Source organism: Orbicella franksi, chromosome 8 (genome assembly GCF_964199315.1).
Source record: "Orbicella franksi chromosome 8, jaOrbFran1.1, whole genome shotgun sequence".
NCBI lineage: Eukaryota > Metazoa > Cnidaria > Anthozoa > Scleractinia > Merulinidae > Orbicella > Orbicella franksi.
This window is the reverse complement of record NC_138152.1, coordinates 12,437,273-12,453,787: the sequence shown is the minus strand read 5'-3', so window position 1 is coordinate 12,453,787 and position 16,515 is coordinate 12,437,273. Positions and strand designations below refer to the sequence as shown.

General features: G+C 39.0%; 2 protein-coding genes across 5 annotated transcripts in view; one reads left to right on the top strand and one right to left on the bottom strand.

Annotated features, from left to right (window-relative positions):
• Positions 1–16,515, top strand: part of LOC145495349 (uncharacterized) — a 32,556-nt gene that overhangs the window by 7,494 nt on the left and 8,547 nt on the right. For all 4 annotated transcript variants that reach the window (XR_014050405.1, XM_081474950.1, XM_081474951.1 and 1 more), the window contains 14 exons: positions 324–368; positions 1,106–1,164; positions 2,107–2,296; positions 2,821–2,976; positions 3,824–4,125; positions 5,134–5,214; positions 5,803–5,930; positions 6,422–6,493; positions 6,705–6,763; positions 9,901–9,983; positions 13,435–13,549; positions 14,256–14,323; positions 15,233–15,306; positions 15,879–16,019. Coding sequence is in view for 3 of the 4 variants with exons in the window: in XM_081474950.1 (XP_081331076.1) it covers positions 324–368; positions 1,106–1,164; positions 2,107–2,296; positions 2,821–2,976; positions 3,824–4,125; positions 5,134–5,214; positions 5,803–5,930; positions 6,422–6,493; positions 6,705–6,763; positions 9,901–9,983; positions 13,435–13,549; positions 14,256–14,323; positions 15,233–15,306; positions 15,879–16,019 (1,573 nt within the window). In the remaining variant the exon portion in view is untranslated. The remainder of the gene's footprint in view (positions 1–323; positions 369–1,105; positions 1,165–2,106; positions 2,297–2,820; positions 2,977–3,823; positions 4,126–5,133; positions 5,215–5,802; positions 5,931–6,421; positions 6,494–6,704; positions 6,764–9,900; positions 9,984–13,434; positions 13,550–14,255; positions 14,324–15,232; positions 15,307–15,878; positions 16,020–16,515) is intronic.
• On the bottom strand, positions 7,449–8,810 carry LOC145495375 (uncharacterized). Its single transcript, XM_081474987.1, has one exon. The coding sequence runs from the start codon at positions 8,626–8,628 to the stop codon at positions 7,642–7,644; it is 987 nt and encodes a 328-aa protein (XP_081331113.1). The 5' UTR covers positions 8,629–8,810; the 3' UTR covers positions 7,449–7,641.

The window sequence follows — 16,515 nt, the reverse complement described above, 5'->3', positions numbered from 1 at the left end:
TTTGTTTAAAATAAAAGAAATAACTTGTAGTTAAGTTGGTTCAAACCTGAGTAGTTGGCATGATGAGTATGTTCTCAAATAAGTACCACAGGGACCATTGAGATTTTAATTTGTTTTTTTTTTTTAGTTATTTTAATAGTGAGGAATAAGACTGGTGTAAATTTTAATTAGTGTTACCCTTGCATTCTGATGAAAGCTGTCCGTTCTCAGGCTATCTAGAGTGTTAATGAGGTAAACCTGAGTGTCAACTAATATTAGACTAACCTGAATGCAATAGTATCTGGACTAACCTGAATGAAATATGATTTTGTTTACACGTGTAGAGTGAGACAGTTGACAGCTGCAATAATTCAGAAGATAAGAACAAGGTATAGCTTCATGTGATGTGAAAATGTTATGATCCTGTTCAGGGGTAAAATCAAGGATCTAGATTAAAGCCAAGAGCTGGGTAAAAAACCTGACTGTGGCATAAATATTATTTTACTGTTTATGAGAGCTGGGAAATGTGGGAATTCTGAGGCAAGACTATTACCCTTCCTCATGTATTGTGCAGAAATCTCTGTCTGTTTCAGATCTTATGTAAATTCTACTTTTAAGAAACCCTTCCTGAAAAATGTGAGGCTCATTTAAACTTTCTGGAATGTAGAAGCCGAGGTCATAGACCATGCAGTCTGAGTGGCAGATGGTACCCTGAAAATCTGGAGCCCAGGTTATTTTTTCCCCAATCTTGCAGTCTCACGAGCCTTTATTTGGCTTTTTTGTGTTTCATTCTGTCTTGGATTGTAAAACCATTTTAAGTCTCAGTCTCAGATTTTCAGATGGGATCTCTGTCAGACAGTCTAATGGCCATTCTCTGATTCTCTGATTTTACAATAATTATTGATTACTCCAAGTTCCTTTCTCAAGTCCTGTACTATCATTTCTAATTGCAATGAAGAGAAAAATTGTTGATTTTTACTTTGTTATTAACTTAACCCTGTTTAGAACATCACACATCTTTTTTGACAAAATAAATGATCCAGTACATTTGAAATTGATACTCTGGCCATCTGTTTATTCAATACTCAAGCATGATATTCTGTTATAACACTTGCTTATAATATAGGAAGAGAATGAACCCGAAATTCTATCAGATGGAAGAACAAGACGAAAGGCAGCTTCCAGGTACATGTGTATTCAATAGATAATTGGTTTACTTTTCACAAGAAAAATGTATAATGAAGTTCAAAAAGTAACCTCTTCCGATTACCTCTTAATAGATGGTGCAAAATTTAAACAGATATTATCACAGTGATTTTGTTGGTTAAAACATTGTTGAATAATTGACTGAGTACATGTACCTTCATTTGTATATGAAATAATTTCAGAAAACCAAGAGGAAGTGTTGATGGAATGAGAAAAGTGTAATTAGTTACCAGACAGGAAGCCGGACAGACTTTGCAAAGATTCGGCCTGGCCTTTTTTAGTTTGACATAACCACTTTGGGCATGCGCTTTTCATTGTAACACGACTGTTGTCAGTAGCTTCAGTGTACTTCTTTAACGAAAAGAGAGCATTATTTCTAGGTTTCCAGCAACGAAAAGATGTTTTGGATGTTGAATTCCTAGGTCATGCTTGTTGTAGTGTTTAATATGCATTGGCACTGATGGCTGATCTGCCTCTCCTCAACACTATAGCCCAGCGTCATCTCTACGCTAGAGAAATGTGAAAACGCAACGTTATTTCTACGGGTAGGCGTACCATTCACACTAATCCGTCACGAAAACAGAGCTTTTCAAAAACGCTCTTCAAAAGACTGGAATTTGAAAACACAGGCTTTGCGTTTTATAAGTGTTTGGATGGCAAACACTTTGAAAATGGAGCTTTCGAAAACGATGATGTGTCGATCAAGTGATTTCCCTGCCCGAGGTTTCATCCAACACAAATCCAAAATGACCGGTGATTGTTGAGTTTTTACTGAAATTTCTCCGGCGAACGTGTGGACAGAAAACACTTTATATGTTTTCAGAGTGAAAACGCCGTTTTCCAATTTCTCCGGCGTAGTTTAGACCGGGCCTATGACTACGATCAGTAATATTAGCTTTGTTATCTCGTTTGTTATTGCAGGGCAATGTCAAAAGTTCAAAAACTAGTGACAGAGCAAAATCTTCAAGAAGTAGATCATTCTAGAGGGATTGTGAAGAAAGAGTTTCTGGACCAGCTAATTGTTAAAATCAAAGGCAGGGACATATCCAAAGAAGAGGAACAATGGACTGAAGCACTGGAGACAGAGACTAGTGTAATGTGTCCTAGTAAGGTAATCGGTGAATGTTTGTTTCCATTACCTTAGAATATGTTGCTCCAGGAAATATCCATACCCCTCCCACGAAGGAATTTGTTTAGATTGAACCCCACACCCACACCCACTATGTGGAAATTCCAGTTTGGGTTCCTAAGTGGCTTTTGAGACCTCCGTCTCCCTCGGAGCTTCTGATAACCCTTTCCTATCGTATCTATGTTTGCAATTAGCCAATCAGAAGGCGGGTCTAGTGTCCTGATATCCTCCGATATCATGTCACTGACCTGATGTGGCTACGATACCATGGAAACTTGGTCGAATTAGGGTACGCTAAATACCTAATCGTGCCGTTTTTGGTACGCTTCTTTTAACTATTTCCCTTGCTTAAGGGGCTCGGGAAAGTGTAAGAATTTTGGCAAAATGCGCGTGAAATTATTTCCGAGTTGAACTCCTTGCCATTTGCTTACCCATACTTATTTTAGTGTCATTTCAATCAAATTACCAAAGAGTTAACGTTCCCGCATTTTTGTCTTTCCTTAAAGGGGTGCTCAGAGACATTTCAGTCATTTGAGAACATTAAAGCTCATTTGAAATCTTGTGAGAAGGCTGTTTCCTACAAATGTCTGGCCTGTGGCAAGGTTTATCTCTCCATAATGCTCCTACACAATCACATTAACTTTCGACATGTTGGATACAAGGTAACCATTTAGTGAGTTATGCAATTAAAATTTATTTATCTTTCTTTTCTTTTTTTGCTTGTTTGCTTTTTAAAATTGATATTTGATACATAAACAATGCTTACAAGTACACTGCAAACTACAATCCTGGCCAAAAGTCCTGGGTACACTTAACAAAAAAGCCAACTGGCGATGCACTATTTTGAAGTGGAAAGTCATTATTCAGTCTCGGAAACCACATCTAGTATACAATACCTACTTGCTCTAGGTAATCTATATGTTTGTTGTCTTCTTGCCGTCAGCTTCCGAAAAGTTGGGACCTCTTCCCCGAACGTAACACACATGAAAGTAACATTTTATAATGTTTTGTTACGAATTTCCATCTTTTATTTCGGAAGAAGAGCTCAGTCGCATCAACTTTACAAAACGGTTTTTGCTCCCCGAAAGTTAAGTTACGACCCCCCATAAGCTGCTAATTCCGAAAGTTACAAGAGTCGCTACTTTGGGGACGTTTTAGTGGTGTTAGTTTTCGGCATCCTGTTACTAGCATACTATATAACCAGTTTATGAGTTTGTCAGAGCATCTTTTGGATCTACACCAACCAGATTGCTTTAGAGAAGCAGTTACATAGAAAGCCCGTGACAAGTTGCTTTGTGCTTAAAGGAGCTACGTCATGGTTTGTGCATCTTAAAAAGTTTCGCCTAACTTAATCCGTGTCAATCTTCTCCATTCTTAACCATCATTGTTTCTTTAGGGTGTATTATTATCTCTTTAGTGTTTTTCTTTGTCAGCAAACTATTATTTTCAGTTTCGTGGCCAAAATAACTATGCTCCTTTAATGATCGAATTTCAATTCTAAACTTGCAGCCTAAAGGGAAGGAGGTGTCCGACAGCAGTGACGCGGACTATGTAGTTGTCAGCTCAGGAGACAGTGCAGAAGAGAGCGACAATGTCGAAATTGAGGAGATTGAAGAAAGCGGAAGTGACTTGAACGAGGATGGGGAGAATTGCTCGGAAGAAATCGTTGTTTGGGATGATAAGAGAAAAAAGTTCAAACGACCAGGAATGCCGAAAGCGTTTCGGAGGTCTCAATCAGGTCCTACCTCAGCTGTGAAATTTGGACCCATTGGGTCAGCAGATTCCGAAAGCTACGAAACCACAGAAAACTGGTAAATATAGCCTTGGGGGTTACTATTTGTTACTAGTAATACGAGGTCACTATAACAATCAAACACTAGTATTTCTGTAAGTAACATACAAAACACCTGACAATATGTTTCATCGCATTCTCAGCCACTCTATTTTGTACGGCATGGTACAATATCGTTACGTAACATTTTTTCGTGGTGTACCCTGGAATAACCCACTTGTCACTTGTATTTTCTCCGTAAACATACATGTACTCTCCTCAATTTCGGCGCATACAGTCGAACCTCCTGTAAGCGACCTCCCAAAATGTCAAGCCTAGGTGGTCGTTTACGGGAGGTGGTCGCTTACGAGAGCTTAGACCATATTATGTCAAAATTTTGCCTCATTAGCGTATGATAACTGCAAAGACTTGCCCAATGTTAACGTTTTATATTTTTTATTGATGTCAAAAGTCAATTTCGAGAAAAAATATTGTTCTTACCATTGAGAAATATCTGTCTCTTGTACTACCCAGTATTGTGCAAATGTTACAACAATTTATTATCTAATTTCCGCTCTATTTGTCAAGTGGTCGCTCACAGAAGGTTAAAAACAAAAGAAAATTTCAAACTTTTGGCTCTAAAAGTGGTCACGGTTGTTCCAGTTCAGCGAGGTGGTCGCTTACAGGAGGTTCCAAATATAGTGACTTGTCTCGGAAACTTTTGGTATTTTGGAAAACTGGTCGCTGAGGAGAGGTGGTCGCAACCGGAGGTTCGACTGATTGGGAGAATGCAAGTGACTGGGATATCTTATGGTATACCACTCGAAAACGTTGCATAACTTATTTCCTTGCACTTTCCACCATATCTAATTATAATTATTTATATAATTATATTTCTATAATTATTTTCCAAAGACGTTTGCGCTATTCCTCACTCAATTTTTTGTTTAACTCTGGTACCTGACTTGTGAAATATTCCAACATTTTAGAATTCTGTTTTTGAAGGAGTGTGTTTAGGTTGTGTTTATTTTTCATGTTTCCACTGCAGGCGCAAACAACAGTTTAAACGCAAAGATCTGTTTCCTAACTTCATACCATCTTCCTCTTTTTGGTCTCGCGTTGACCACAAGTGAGTCATGTTAGTCATACAACAAAAATGGTTTTGTTTTTAATATTAGGGGACTTAAGATTTGAGTACGAGATCCTAGTTTACAGGTTTCACATTATCCCGTTAAGTCTGTGACCGTGTTTTGATACAGTACCTGATCTTAATAAGCATAGGTTTTGTAGGATTTTATTTCTCCGTTTTCTCCTTAATTTTAGTTTCGACTGAGAAGATATATCAAACACTCAAGACAGTCCTTACAGTGTTTGACCACATTTCCAAACACCTCGAAGTTCGTCAAAAATACTCCGGTACGCGTCGTGTTTTCAACTCTCTTCTCGATATATGAAAATGTGGTCAAACACAGTATTTCGTGGTTGATATATTACATCTCATCCCATGAGCTACCCTCTCTACCTAAAACTAACATGAAGAGTGAGGGCTCGGCAAACGCCACTGGACTGAAATCCAAAAATGGTGCTCGTACTCAATCTCGCACTCATAGTCCAATCTAAAGGTTCCGTTTTAAGTCATAGAAAAAATCCTTTCCATGGAGGAGTTATGCATATTTGCTGGACCTACACATTGGTAATTTCCTCTTTTCTGTTTCAGTGAGATTGAGCAGTACTTGCCGGAAGCGACTATATCACCGAAGTTTACAATAAGACGAAAAGGCAAAAATCACAACACTAAACAGGATGTGCAGTTACCGTTGTTTGAAAGCACGTCCAAGGAAGAAAGTAAGTTACTTCGTGAATCTACTTGTTGACCATTGTTTACCATACTTCGTTTAGAAAAGTAAAATTGAAAGCTACAAGAAAACCTTGCAGGATCATTCGGCTTAGTGCTCAGTCCAATACTTGAAAAACATTTGACCGGCAATGGAGGAATCTGACTTGGTTGATTTTAACTATTGACCCGTAGCTAACTTAGTCGTGTTATCTACAGTGGAACCCCGATTTTACGACATTGCAACGGGACAGGAAAATCACATTGTTAAATTGGGATGCAGCTGTAAAATAAAACGAACTCCCGATTTAACAATTTGGCGGCAAAGCAACTAATAGCATCGTTATATCGGGATATGGCCAATAATAAGTTTTTCCAAGTGCAGTCAATAAAATCAATAACTTTCCGCAACATGATACATGTGCTGTAGGTATTTTATTTACAGTTATTACAAAAGGATAACGTTATAATCAATACTACTGACTGATGCTCTTTTTGTCAGGCGCTGTTTATGGTGATGTGACATTCAATGTTGGTGGACCAGTTTGGGCCATGGACTGGTGCCCAGTCCCAGGTATTTAGTTCAGATAGATCAAGTGTGTAGGGGACCCGAGACGATGTGGATTTATTTACAATCCCTGAAAATCGCTGGGAATTGTAAGATAAAGCAAGAAATAAAACCTGGTCATATGTGACTCGCTCATTCGATCACTGAAACGTTTACCTATTTAATGATTCTTTGCTTCAACAACAATGCCAGTGAGTTTTTTATTATTGTAATTTAGATTCTTACAGCAAAGCAGATCAGTTTCTGGCCATCGGTACACACAGGTCTTTGGACGAGGTGAGTCAGAAGTAATATATCAAACAAGAAAGACCGTGTTTGACCACATTTCTAAACACTGAGAACAGAGTTGAAAATACGACGCGTAGCAGAGTATTTTTCACGAGCTTCGAGTTTTTGGGAATTATGGTCAAACAGTGTCTTGAGTGTTTGATATATCTTCTCGATCGAAACTAAAACTTGGGAGAAAAGGGAGAAATAAAATCGTAAATATTGCGTCCTTATCAGTAAGGGTTTTTTAAAACATTTGACAATAAAAATAAACGGTAAAAGTTTGCGACGTTTCGACCGCTCTTCGGTCATTATCAAGCAAGATGTAAGAAGTAACATTTGCATAGATATATATAGCTACAAAGAGGTAAGAATGTGTGAAAATTATTAATGAAGTAAAAATATGTAAAAAGTATGTAAAAGAATTTACAAAGTAGTGCTTAAAACAATTAAAAAAAAACATATAAAGCTAATTAATAAAAAACGATTATTTAAAAACTTTCGCACGAATAGAGTCAGATTGTACATTGAGACTTGGTCTCAGTTCGTGAATAAAAAACATTTCAAAAATAAGACAGTCAAACTTGGTTGTACATTTCTTTAAAATCGAAAAGTTATTAGTAAGATCTTTAGGGGGCAAAGAATGTTCCTCGCGAAAATGTTTTCCAATTGATGACGATGGTTTTTGTGCTCATTGACGCGTTGGTGCAAGTGCCGGCGCGTAAAACCAACATAACCTGCATCGCACAGGTCACATTTAAAATGGTACACAAGGGACTGTTGGTTAACGACTGGCGGCTTGACTTCACGTGATTTCAGGTCTCGCTCAATCTTGTGGCTGATGAAAACAGGTTGGATGGTGGTGTTTGTTTTCGTGTTAAGATCTTTCAGTTGCGTGCGAAGAAATCAGCTGAAGCTTGGTCTTTGAATGGTAGGACAATCCGAACGGGCTCTGGACTGTTGTTGTCAGTCGGTGAAGGAACAGGTTGCTCAGAAACTTTGATGGCAATGAAGCGTGTTATGGTTGAATTAATTAAGTCATCTGGGTATTCAAGACGGGAGAACAGCAACTTGAGACGATCGCATTCTTCGGAGAAGTAGGTCCAGTTAGAAGAAAGTCGAAACGCACGATCCAGCATAGTTTTTAGTAGGCCGCGTTTATAACGATCGTCAACATGACTCTTGTAGTGTAACAAGAGACCAGAGTTTGTGGGCTTCACATAAACCTTTGTCTCAACGTGGTTGGATTTGTTGAGCAATTGCGTTCCAAGGAAAGGAAGCATGCGGTCATTTTCTATCTCCATTGTGAACTTAATAGAGGAATGGCAATCGTTCAGAGTCTCCAGAAAGTTGTTGGCTGATGCTTGGTTAGGCATGATGGTCAGTGTGTCGTCGACATACCTTCTGTAGTGGCTGGGCATCTTTCCTTCACGATCCAGGGTTTCCTCAATGCTGCACATAAAGACATTGGCGAGCACGGGTCCAAGCGGGGAGCCCATGGCGACACCGTCGGTCTGTTCATAAAGTTGACCGTTAAACAGGAAAAGTTGATCTTCTGTTGCCCCTTCTAGGAGATGGATTAGGTCCTGTTTGCTGAGATTAAGGTGGTGCGTTTGATTAAACCAGTCATTAGCAAATGCTTTGTCAGCAAGGATGTGTATTGTTTCTTCAAGGGGTACATTGGTGAACAATGAGGAAACATCGTAGGAGACCAAAACGTCACCGTCTTTGAGTGTCAATGAATGGACTTCGTTCACAAATTCGAAGGTGTCGGTTATCGTGTAATGATTAATAGCAAGCGGTTTAAGCTTGTCATCTAACCATTTCGCCAGCGCATAATTGTAAGTCTGTGTAGCTGACAAGATAGGTCGCATAGCTAGCTTTTCCTTGTGTGTTTTGGGTAAACCGTAAAGGTGAGCTAACCTTGAGCCAGACGGACGGACAGAGTCTGCAATCTCAGTAGGGAGAATTCGACGAACAAGTGAATCTAATCTGACTCTATTCGTGCCAAAGTTTTTAAATAATCTTTTTTTATTAATTAGCTTTATATGTTTTTTTTTTTTTATTGTTTTAAGCACTACTTTGTAAATTCTTTTACATACTTTTTTACATATTTTTACTTCATTAATAATTTTCACACATTCTTACCTCTTTGTAGCTATATATATCTATGCAAATTTTACTTCTTACATCTTGCTTGATAATGACCGAAGAGCGGTCGAAACGTCGCAAACTTTTACCGTTTATTTTTATTGTCAAATATTGCGTCGCTAGTGAAAACCAGGCTTTAGGCTTCTCAAACTCATTGATAATTCATCAAGTTAACACAAAGAAAATCACAACCGTGAAGGAGGTTTGGATACCCGGTCCTAATTAGCATAGATTTTGACGATTTTCTGTTTACTCCTTAGTTTTTGTTTCCATTGAGAAGATATATCAAACACTCGAGACAGTGTTTTATCGGCTATCCAAACACCTCGAATTGCGTCAAAAATGCGCCGCTGCGTGTCGTATTTTCAACTCTCCTCATGGTGTTTGGATATTACGAAACACTGTCTCTCGTGTTTGATATAGTGCAAGAAAATGTCTTCCTGACTAGATTACAACAATCACTCCTGATCACTCTTTGTGCAGGCACGAAATGAACTTACTGACTAGGTAGTTATGGAAATAGACAGCACCTTTTCTCCTACCGCTGATGATTCGTTATTTTCATTGAAAGAGGAAGGATATTTTGAATTCTTTGATATTATTGACACTTTATATTTTAATGTCAAAGATGTGACAATTATTGGACGAGGTTGAGCAAAATATTGTGATTTGTCAGTAGCGAGCAGATCAATTATTCTCCGAAGCGATAATAACTGATCTGCGAGACGCTGACGAATCACATTATTTTGCGATAACCGAGTTCTATAATTGTTTTATCATTCGATCACCAAGTTTGTTGCCATTTTTCACCCGTGAGCGTGGTTTTGATTTCGCACATGAGCAGAATATTATTTGCAGCACAACACATTTGGACGGTATTACGCATGAGCAGACTATTACTTGTCGGCTCTATGTGCCACGTGGCACGAAGGGGTCATGCAGGATATGTGGTGTGGGATATGTGAAAGGATGTATGGTATGTGTTTTTGTATCAGGTGCACAAGATGCATAAGTGTGTCTCTAGTAAAGGACTTATACAACTCTGGAACGTTGGCCAGTTAAAGGCAGACTCGGCCAGGTTAGTTTTTTTCATGTTTCATTTTGTTGGTCTTAACGTGCATTGTAGTAAGCAGCATATGTGATATTAAGAGCAAATGCCCACAAAAATCAAACAAAATCCAATTTCTCCGGGAAGGCTAGAAAACTCAAATTCGCTCGTCTTTAGCATATAGCTAGCCCCTAGCAAGAGTGCAAACAGGCTGTAGTTTTTCCTTGAAATAGCTTTGTCTTTCCGAGAAAAGCGACATTTACGATTTAACTTTCAGACTCAATTTCATGCAATTTAGCAAGTCCCAACTGGGCTGAAAATCGACCATTTTCATTCGGTTCGCTTTCACAACTATTGAGCGCAGAAAAGTTGTAATACAACCAGTTTTTTGCAAAACCATTCCTTGTATAAAAAAGGACGATTTCAAGAATATTGGATTAATCTAATTATTTAGCGGTAAACAAAACCAGAGTTTTCTCCAAAATTGAGTTAGTCAGTCGGTGAAAAGAATTGTCATTTTGACCATGTGCCATGTCTCGGAATTCCAAAAGATTGTAGATTCTAACTATACTAGGATAGGTCTTTCAATATATGTAAAGTTCAGTTTGGGCAAATGATTAGGCACTCGTCAAAAAATTATTCAAAATCGTTCACAAAAGACACAAAATCACGCCAGCAGCTTCCGAGTGCGTGACCAAAAGTATTATCGTATCGGCATATTACTTCAATTGGAAACGTCAGCATTACCAAGCAGTATAAATGACATACACATAATAACAGCATGTTCACCTACCTCGGTTTGTAATATCCTGAATCTCGCAAACTGATTCTTTCCCTGCATGTAACTTTCAGCGGCGTTCTTGTCAGTACTCATATCCGACTTTGAAGAAAAACAGTTACTGCCAAGTCCCATGTATGTATCATCTATCTGTGTTATTTGTGTCGTTTGATTAAGCCAGTAGTAACTGCTAAAGCGTTATTCCACGTGCGACTTTCGGGTTTCCATTTTGAAGACGTTTGAAAGTCCTCCATTTTGACTGAAGATGTGTTATCCGAGACCCGTGCGTTACAACATATTTTACATGGGGTGAGGGTCGGGATTTCAGAGCTTTTCACAAAGTTACTTTTCTTTGTTTGAATTTTAAGCCACAAAGACCTGGTTCGTGTGTAGCATTTTATCGCTTTACCTAAGAAAGGAGGCCCTGAATTGGAACTAACATCAAGATATTGGAAAATTCTAACGCTTTTTCTTTCGGAAATAATTCTACCCTTGCCCTGTGTGCAAAGACTTTTGCTGGGCAACATGCAAACAAGAGAAGCGGAGCCATCGAAGATGGCGGCTTATTTGTTACTGCCAATTACTGGGGATTTCTGCCTGATAGCAGGTTGAATGATTGTACCGAACAACAAAACGGAAAACGTGGGAACATTTGCATAGGAACTTGGTAATATTGAGCGATTTGGGGGATTCAAAATCACCAGACGAATGCGTACAGGTTAGGCAAACCTAATGGAACACCGTTGAAATGGCAGGATAGGAATGTTGTTTGACAGTCTAACTCAGAATCAAGACATGATAACCCAGCTAAGGTAAACATATATATGTTGGTTTATGCTTAATTCGTGCTGATATTCCTGTGATGTTTCGAATTAAAGTGATTTAATGACAAAAACACTGGTAGTACTTTTGGTCACGCGTTCGACTGCTGGCGTAATTTTGATTTTTTTTGCCTAATCATTTGCCCAAACTAAACTTTACATATATTGAAAGACCTATCTTAGTATAGTTAGAATCTAAAATCTTTTGGAATTCCGAGACATGGCACATGGTCAAAATGACAATTGCTTTCACCGACTGACGAACTCATCGTTGGAGAACACTTTCGTTTTGTTTACCGCTAAATAGTTAGATAAATCCAATATTCTTAAGACTGGGCTTTTTTGGACAAGGAATAGGCCTGCAATAAGTTGGTTGTATTACAACTTTTCTGTGCTCAATAGTTGCGAAATGCGAATCGAAGGAAAATGGTCAATTTTCAGCCCAGTTAGGACTCGTTAGATTGATGTCTGGACGTGAAACCGACAATGTCCTTTTTTTTTCGGAAATACCAAGATATTTGAAGAAAAAAACTTCTTGGCGTTTTTACTTTTACTAAGGCCTACTTATATACAGCAGTAGGGCAAATTCTATTTTCCGAGCCTTGCCGAACTATTTTTGATTCTTGTAGACATTTGCTCTTAAAAACTTTCATGCTACAGATATAGAGTATGGTGTTTTCTAAGCGGTGCTCATTACAGAGAAAAAGAGCTCTAATAGGTACAAACAAACAAATGTTCAACGAACACCGTGACACCGATAAGACTAAAATCCACGCAAAGTCATTCCAATGTCTTATGTGGTACTTCCAAATAGACTCTTAGTGAAATTAGTAACTAAAGAGCTTATGAGTTTGGTGTATTTCTGAATCTCTGTGTTAAATAAAGGGCTCTTACATCCAAAAAATATATTATGCTTATATGTGAAAGGTGCTACATACCAACCATGTATAGCCTTAGCGAATCCGAGAAAGCTGACGCTTCAAGTGTTAGCCTTAGTCGGATCAAGTTCACTCAGACGAAAGGCTAACACACGTCAATACGCCAAGTTTGCTGTGGTAGTTGAATTTCCCTTTATCAATTTCAAATTGAGAAGCACCTAAGTCTGTCTCACTTGGTTGCTGATGCACCGCAACAGTTTCTTTCGAAACTACATTAAATCACGTTGAACTTCTCCAGTGTTATTAATTGATTAGTGGAGGACATTTATATGAAGCCTTTTTCATGATTGGTTAAATTGAGAAAGGGATCGACCGCTGCCTTTCTAATTTCACACGAAACAATAGATGCCACTGGCAAAGCTTTGTATGATTTTACAAATAGATGCACATGCTAGCTTTTCTGATGGCAGCGGTGGAAGACAAACTTTAAAAGGAAACTTTGTTAGCCCCAGTTCAAGTTCATTTCAGACGCCGAACCTAATACGTTGACTTAAGTACATGAAAAGTTCGGACTCTGAATCAGTTAAGAACGGCTATTTGAATTTGGAATGGCTCAGCCGTTCTTCCCGTCTAGCTCAGCTGGGAATTTCGGCTTTGGAACGGCTTTGATTCAGACGTCGAACTTTCCATGTGGCGAATCTAATGCATATATTATTATAACGTATATTACAAGCAGTTTCTCTATTCTGAAGTGTTTTGGTTCAAACTAAATTGAGTTCTGCAAATTAAGTTCGACGTCTGAATCATCAAGCATACTTTTGATAATTCGGGTCGGTCCGAACTCGAATTAAGTTCTGCTTATGAAAAGTTTGGCGTCTGAACTGGGCCTTAGTAGGAAGACGAAGCATTCTGGTTTCAGAATGTCGTGACTTGTGATTCCAAGGAATCAATGCTCTTATTCAGCATAATTGTTTAAAAACCTCCCAATCTGTTTCCTCCATTAGGTCAGGCTCAAAACCAACATTGGTGCTTGGTATTGCACACGACTACGGTGCAATATGGGACATTAGCTGGTGCCCATCAGGGACTTGGGAGCCTGCCTCGTCCATGAAAAACCAAGTACGTACCTGAACCTCCTTAAATAAAATAAAACAGCACAACAATGATATAACGAAGTCTGTTAGGTCAATTATCCACTCAGAAATAACAATCGAATCTTGAATCGAATCGTGAAACTGGGCATTTTGTGAAGACACTGGCCCTTTCCCTATAACAAACCCTTATGTGATAGTTGAACGAACCATTAGTAACACACACCGAAATGTTTTTGACTGAGATACAGTATAAAGGATTAAATGCACTTCTTGCTCGCTAAGGACTATGTTGGGACAATATTTTCACACTGCTTCAGAAAGGGGAAAACGTTATACTCAAGTTCCTCACTTCGAATCTAAGTAAAGAGGCCAAATTCTGGATGGCCACTACGATTTCTTTTGCAGATACCATTTGAGACCAGAGCTGTGTGGTCAGTTTTAAAGGTGACTAAAAGTCTACAGGAAAAGTTAGAGGCAAATGCATTGAAAACAAAATCTTACCATACTGGGTTTTTTGCCCTCAGTTACACATTATGGGAGGTTGGAAATAAACAAATACATGTACTGCAAATAGAACATAAACTAGTAAGAATCCCAACTGATGGGATGCTGACCAGTTGCCTTTTTTACACAACGCGGTCGAGGAGATGGGACCACCAGATTTCAATCCCAGTGCAGTTTATTTTATTATGAATATTGTTTTTTATTTATTTATTTATTTTTTTTATTAGACAGATGTTCTTCCACGTCTTGGGGTAATGGCTTTAGCTTGTGGTGATGGTTTGGTTCGTATTTTGAGGTACAACTTCTTATCCATATGTAATTTGATCAACGTTTGTAAAAGATACTTGAATACACCTGATCTACGAGAAATTGCATATAAAGGTGAAGGATGTCTGGAATTCAGTTTGGGCAAACGTTTCCCAGTAGACCAAGTTCGTATTCTCGGTATTGGACTGGAACTAGCTTGGAATGGAGGCTCATGCGGAGGAATGTCATTAAAAAGAGATTAATGTCATTTGCATTTGAAAACACTCCCCGCATTAGCCTCAGTTATAAGCTAGCTTCAGTCCAACACCGAAGATACGAATATGGCCTATTCGGAACATCCCCGTAGAAATGTACAAAGTGGTTCCAAGTTTACGGATGAGTGTTTGCATATGAATTAGGCTAACTTGGATGAACAGAACAAACATAGCGCACATAAGCAAAGGCGCAAGCATGGCCATTGTTTTAATTAGTTTATGTAATGCTTAATATCACATTTGAACCATTGACCTTACTTGTCTTAAGGGTATCTTGGACGTAGCTGGATACCAATCTCTTGTAGCTCTGTGGTTAGAGTCTCCGAGCGGTGCTCTTGATTCCACCCTCCTTACCCTCCTTACAAACTCGCTACAAGTCACTTACGACCAGGGGTTTCATTAAGGGCCGGGCACTGGGCAAATCCTCAGTAGGAAAAAAGATGGCGGCTGTTAAGGTTTACGTCCGCTAAGAATTATTGACAAATGTACCAGTCGCCATCTTTTTTCCTACGGGGGATTGACGACCGGCTGTGAGGACGCTGTTGCCTGCCTGGTTTGACCATCTAGAGGAAAATTATAAAGAATTTCAGTTCAAAACGTTTTGCCTGCCTGTGAAAACCACATGCCTTCTTGCTGGAAACGTTAATGGAACCCTTGCTAACGACATTTTATTTCTGTTGCAGTATTCCGTGGCCGTCAGCGTTACTCTCTGCTATGGGTTCCGCGGATTCAGACAAGCAGTCCCTTTATCCTTCTGGTAAAATATCGATAAATAAGAATGAAGTATATCTATCGTTACTTTTCAATTGCGGGATAATTTCCCTCCTTATCGTCTTTGTCGTCCTCTCTTATAGTGGATCGATCATTGCTCCACGCCCTCCATCAAACTAAGCTCTTATTGCTTGCGTGCATATTTTCTAATTATGTTAAGTTTCTGATTTTGACGATGCCATCCTGATGGCAGATGTTCGGTGAATGTAAAATTAGTACTTATTAAGGTCATTAAGACAGACAAACAGAGAGACGGACGGATTTCAACAGAGTTACAAAGACTTGAGTATGAGAAAATTCTCCCAAAATACTTTAACAGTTGTTTCTACAGCACTCTCCGACACCCAGACACATGTTTCAATGTCTCTTAGAAAATATCTCGTGGGAAACGTGTCCATGTTTCTGTCAAACGTCAAGGCACAGCCCAATCGCATGCTTTCTATAAGTGCATACTTTCTACAGGCACTTTACTAAGCGCTTCCATAAGCGCATTCTATAATCGCTTTCCGTAAGCGCATGCTTTGTCTAAGCCTTTGACTAATTCGTGTTGATATTCAGTTATAGTGAGTCCCACTCCTCATGCTGTGTTGATGCCATGTGCCTTGGGCGTGGCCTACAATGGGGAGAGTGGCCAAGCCTGGCGTGCCAAATGGTTCCCATGTGCCATTCATGAGAAGATTGCCACTGGCTTTTCTGATGGTGAGCGATGCTTGAAGATTACACTACTGTTAGTAAAATGACTCCAGCTTATAACCGGAAGTAAAATAATTTATGAAATACAATTCATTAAATATGTTTATAAAGCGACTTTTTTTCAAGTCACTGTAAATGAACATGCACTAGAGGAGATAAGACAGAGGCACAAATGGGTTGCAAAGAATGCTTTGGACACCTTTTTGACTTTGAACATGTCTATCCGGCTTGTCACCTACTTATATATATAGTGAGGACGCCCACAGCACAAGCATAAGCACGTAGGCATGCGCAGAATGGAAAATTGCCGTATTTTCGGTTCCATGCCTACTTGATACAGTAAAAAAAGGTGGCAGACGTATGCTATCATTATGCTTACAGCAACGCGTTCTCACTTGACATAAGCAGAAGCAGAAGAACAAGAAGAACAAAACTCTTTTTTGCTCTGCTTGTGCCTCTGCTTGTGTTGTGGGCATTATCACTACCGTCATCCTTATGTCTG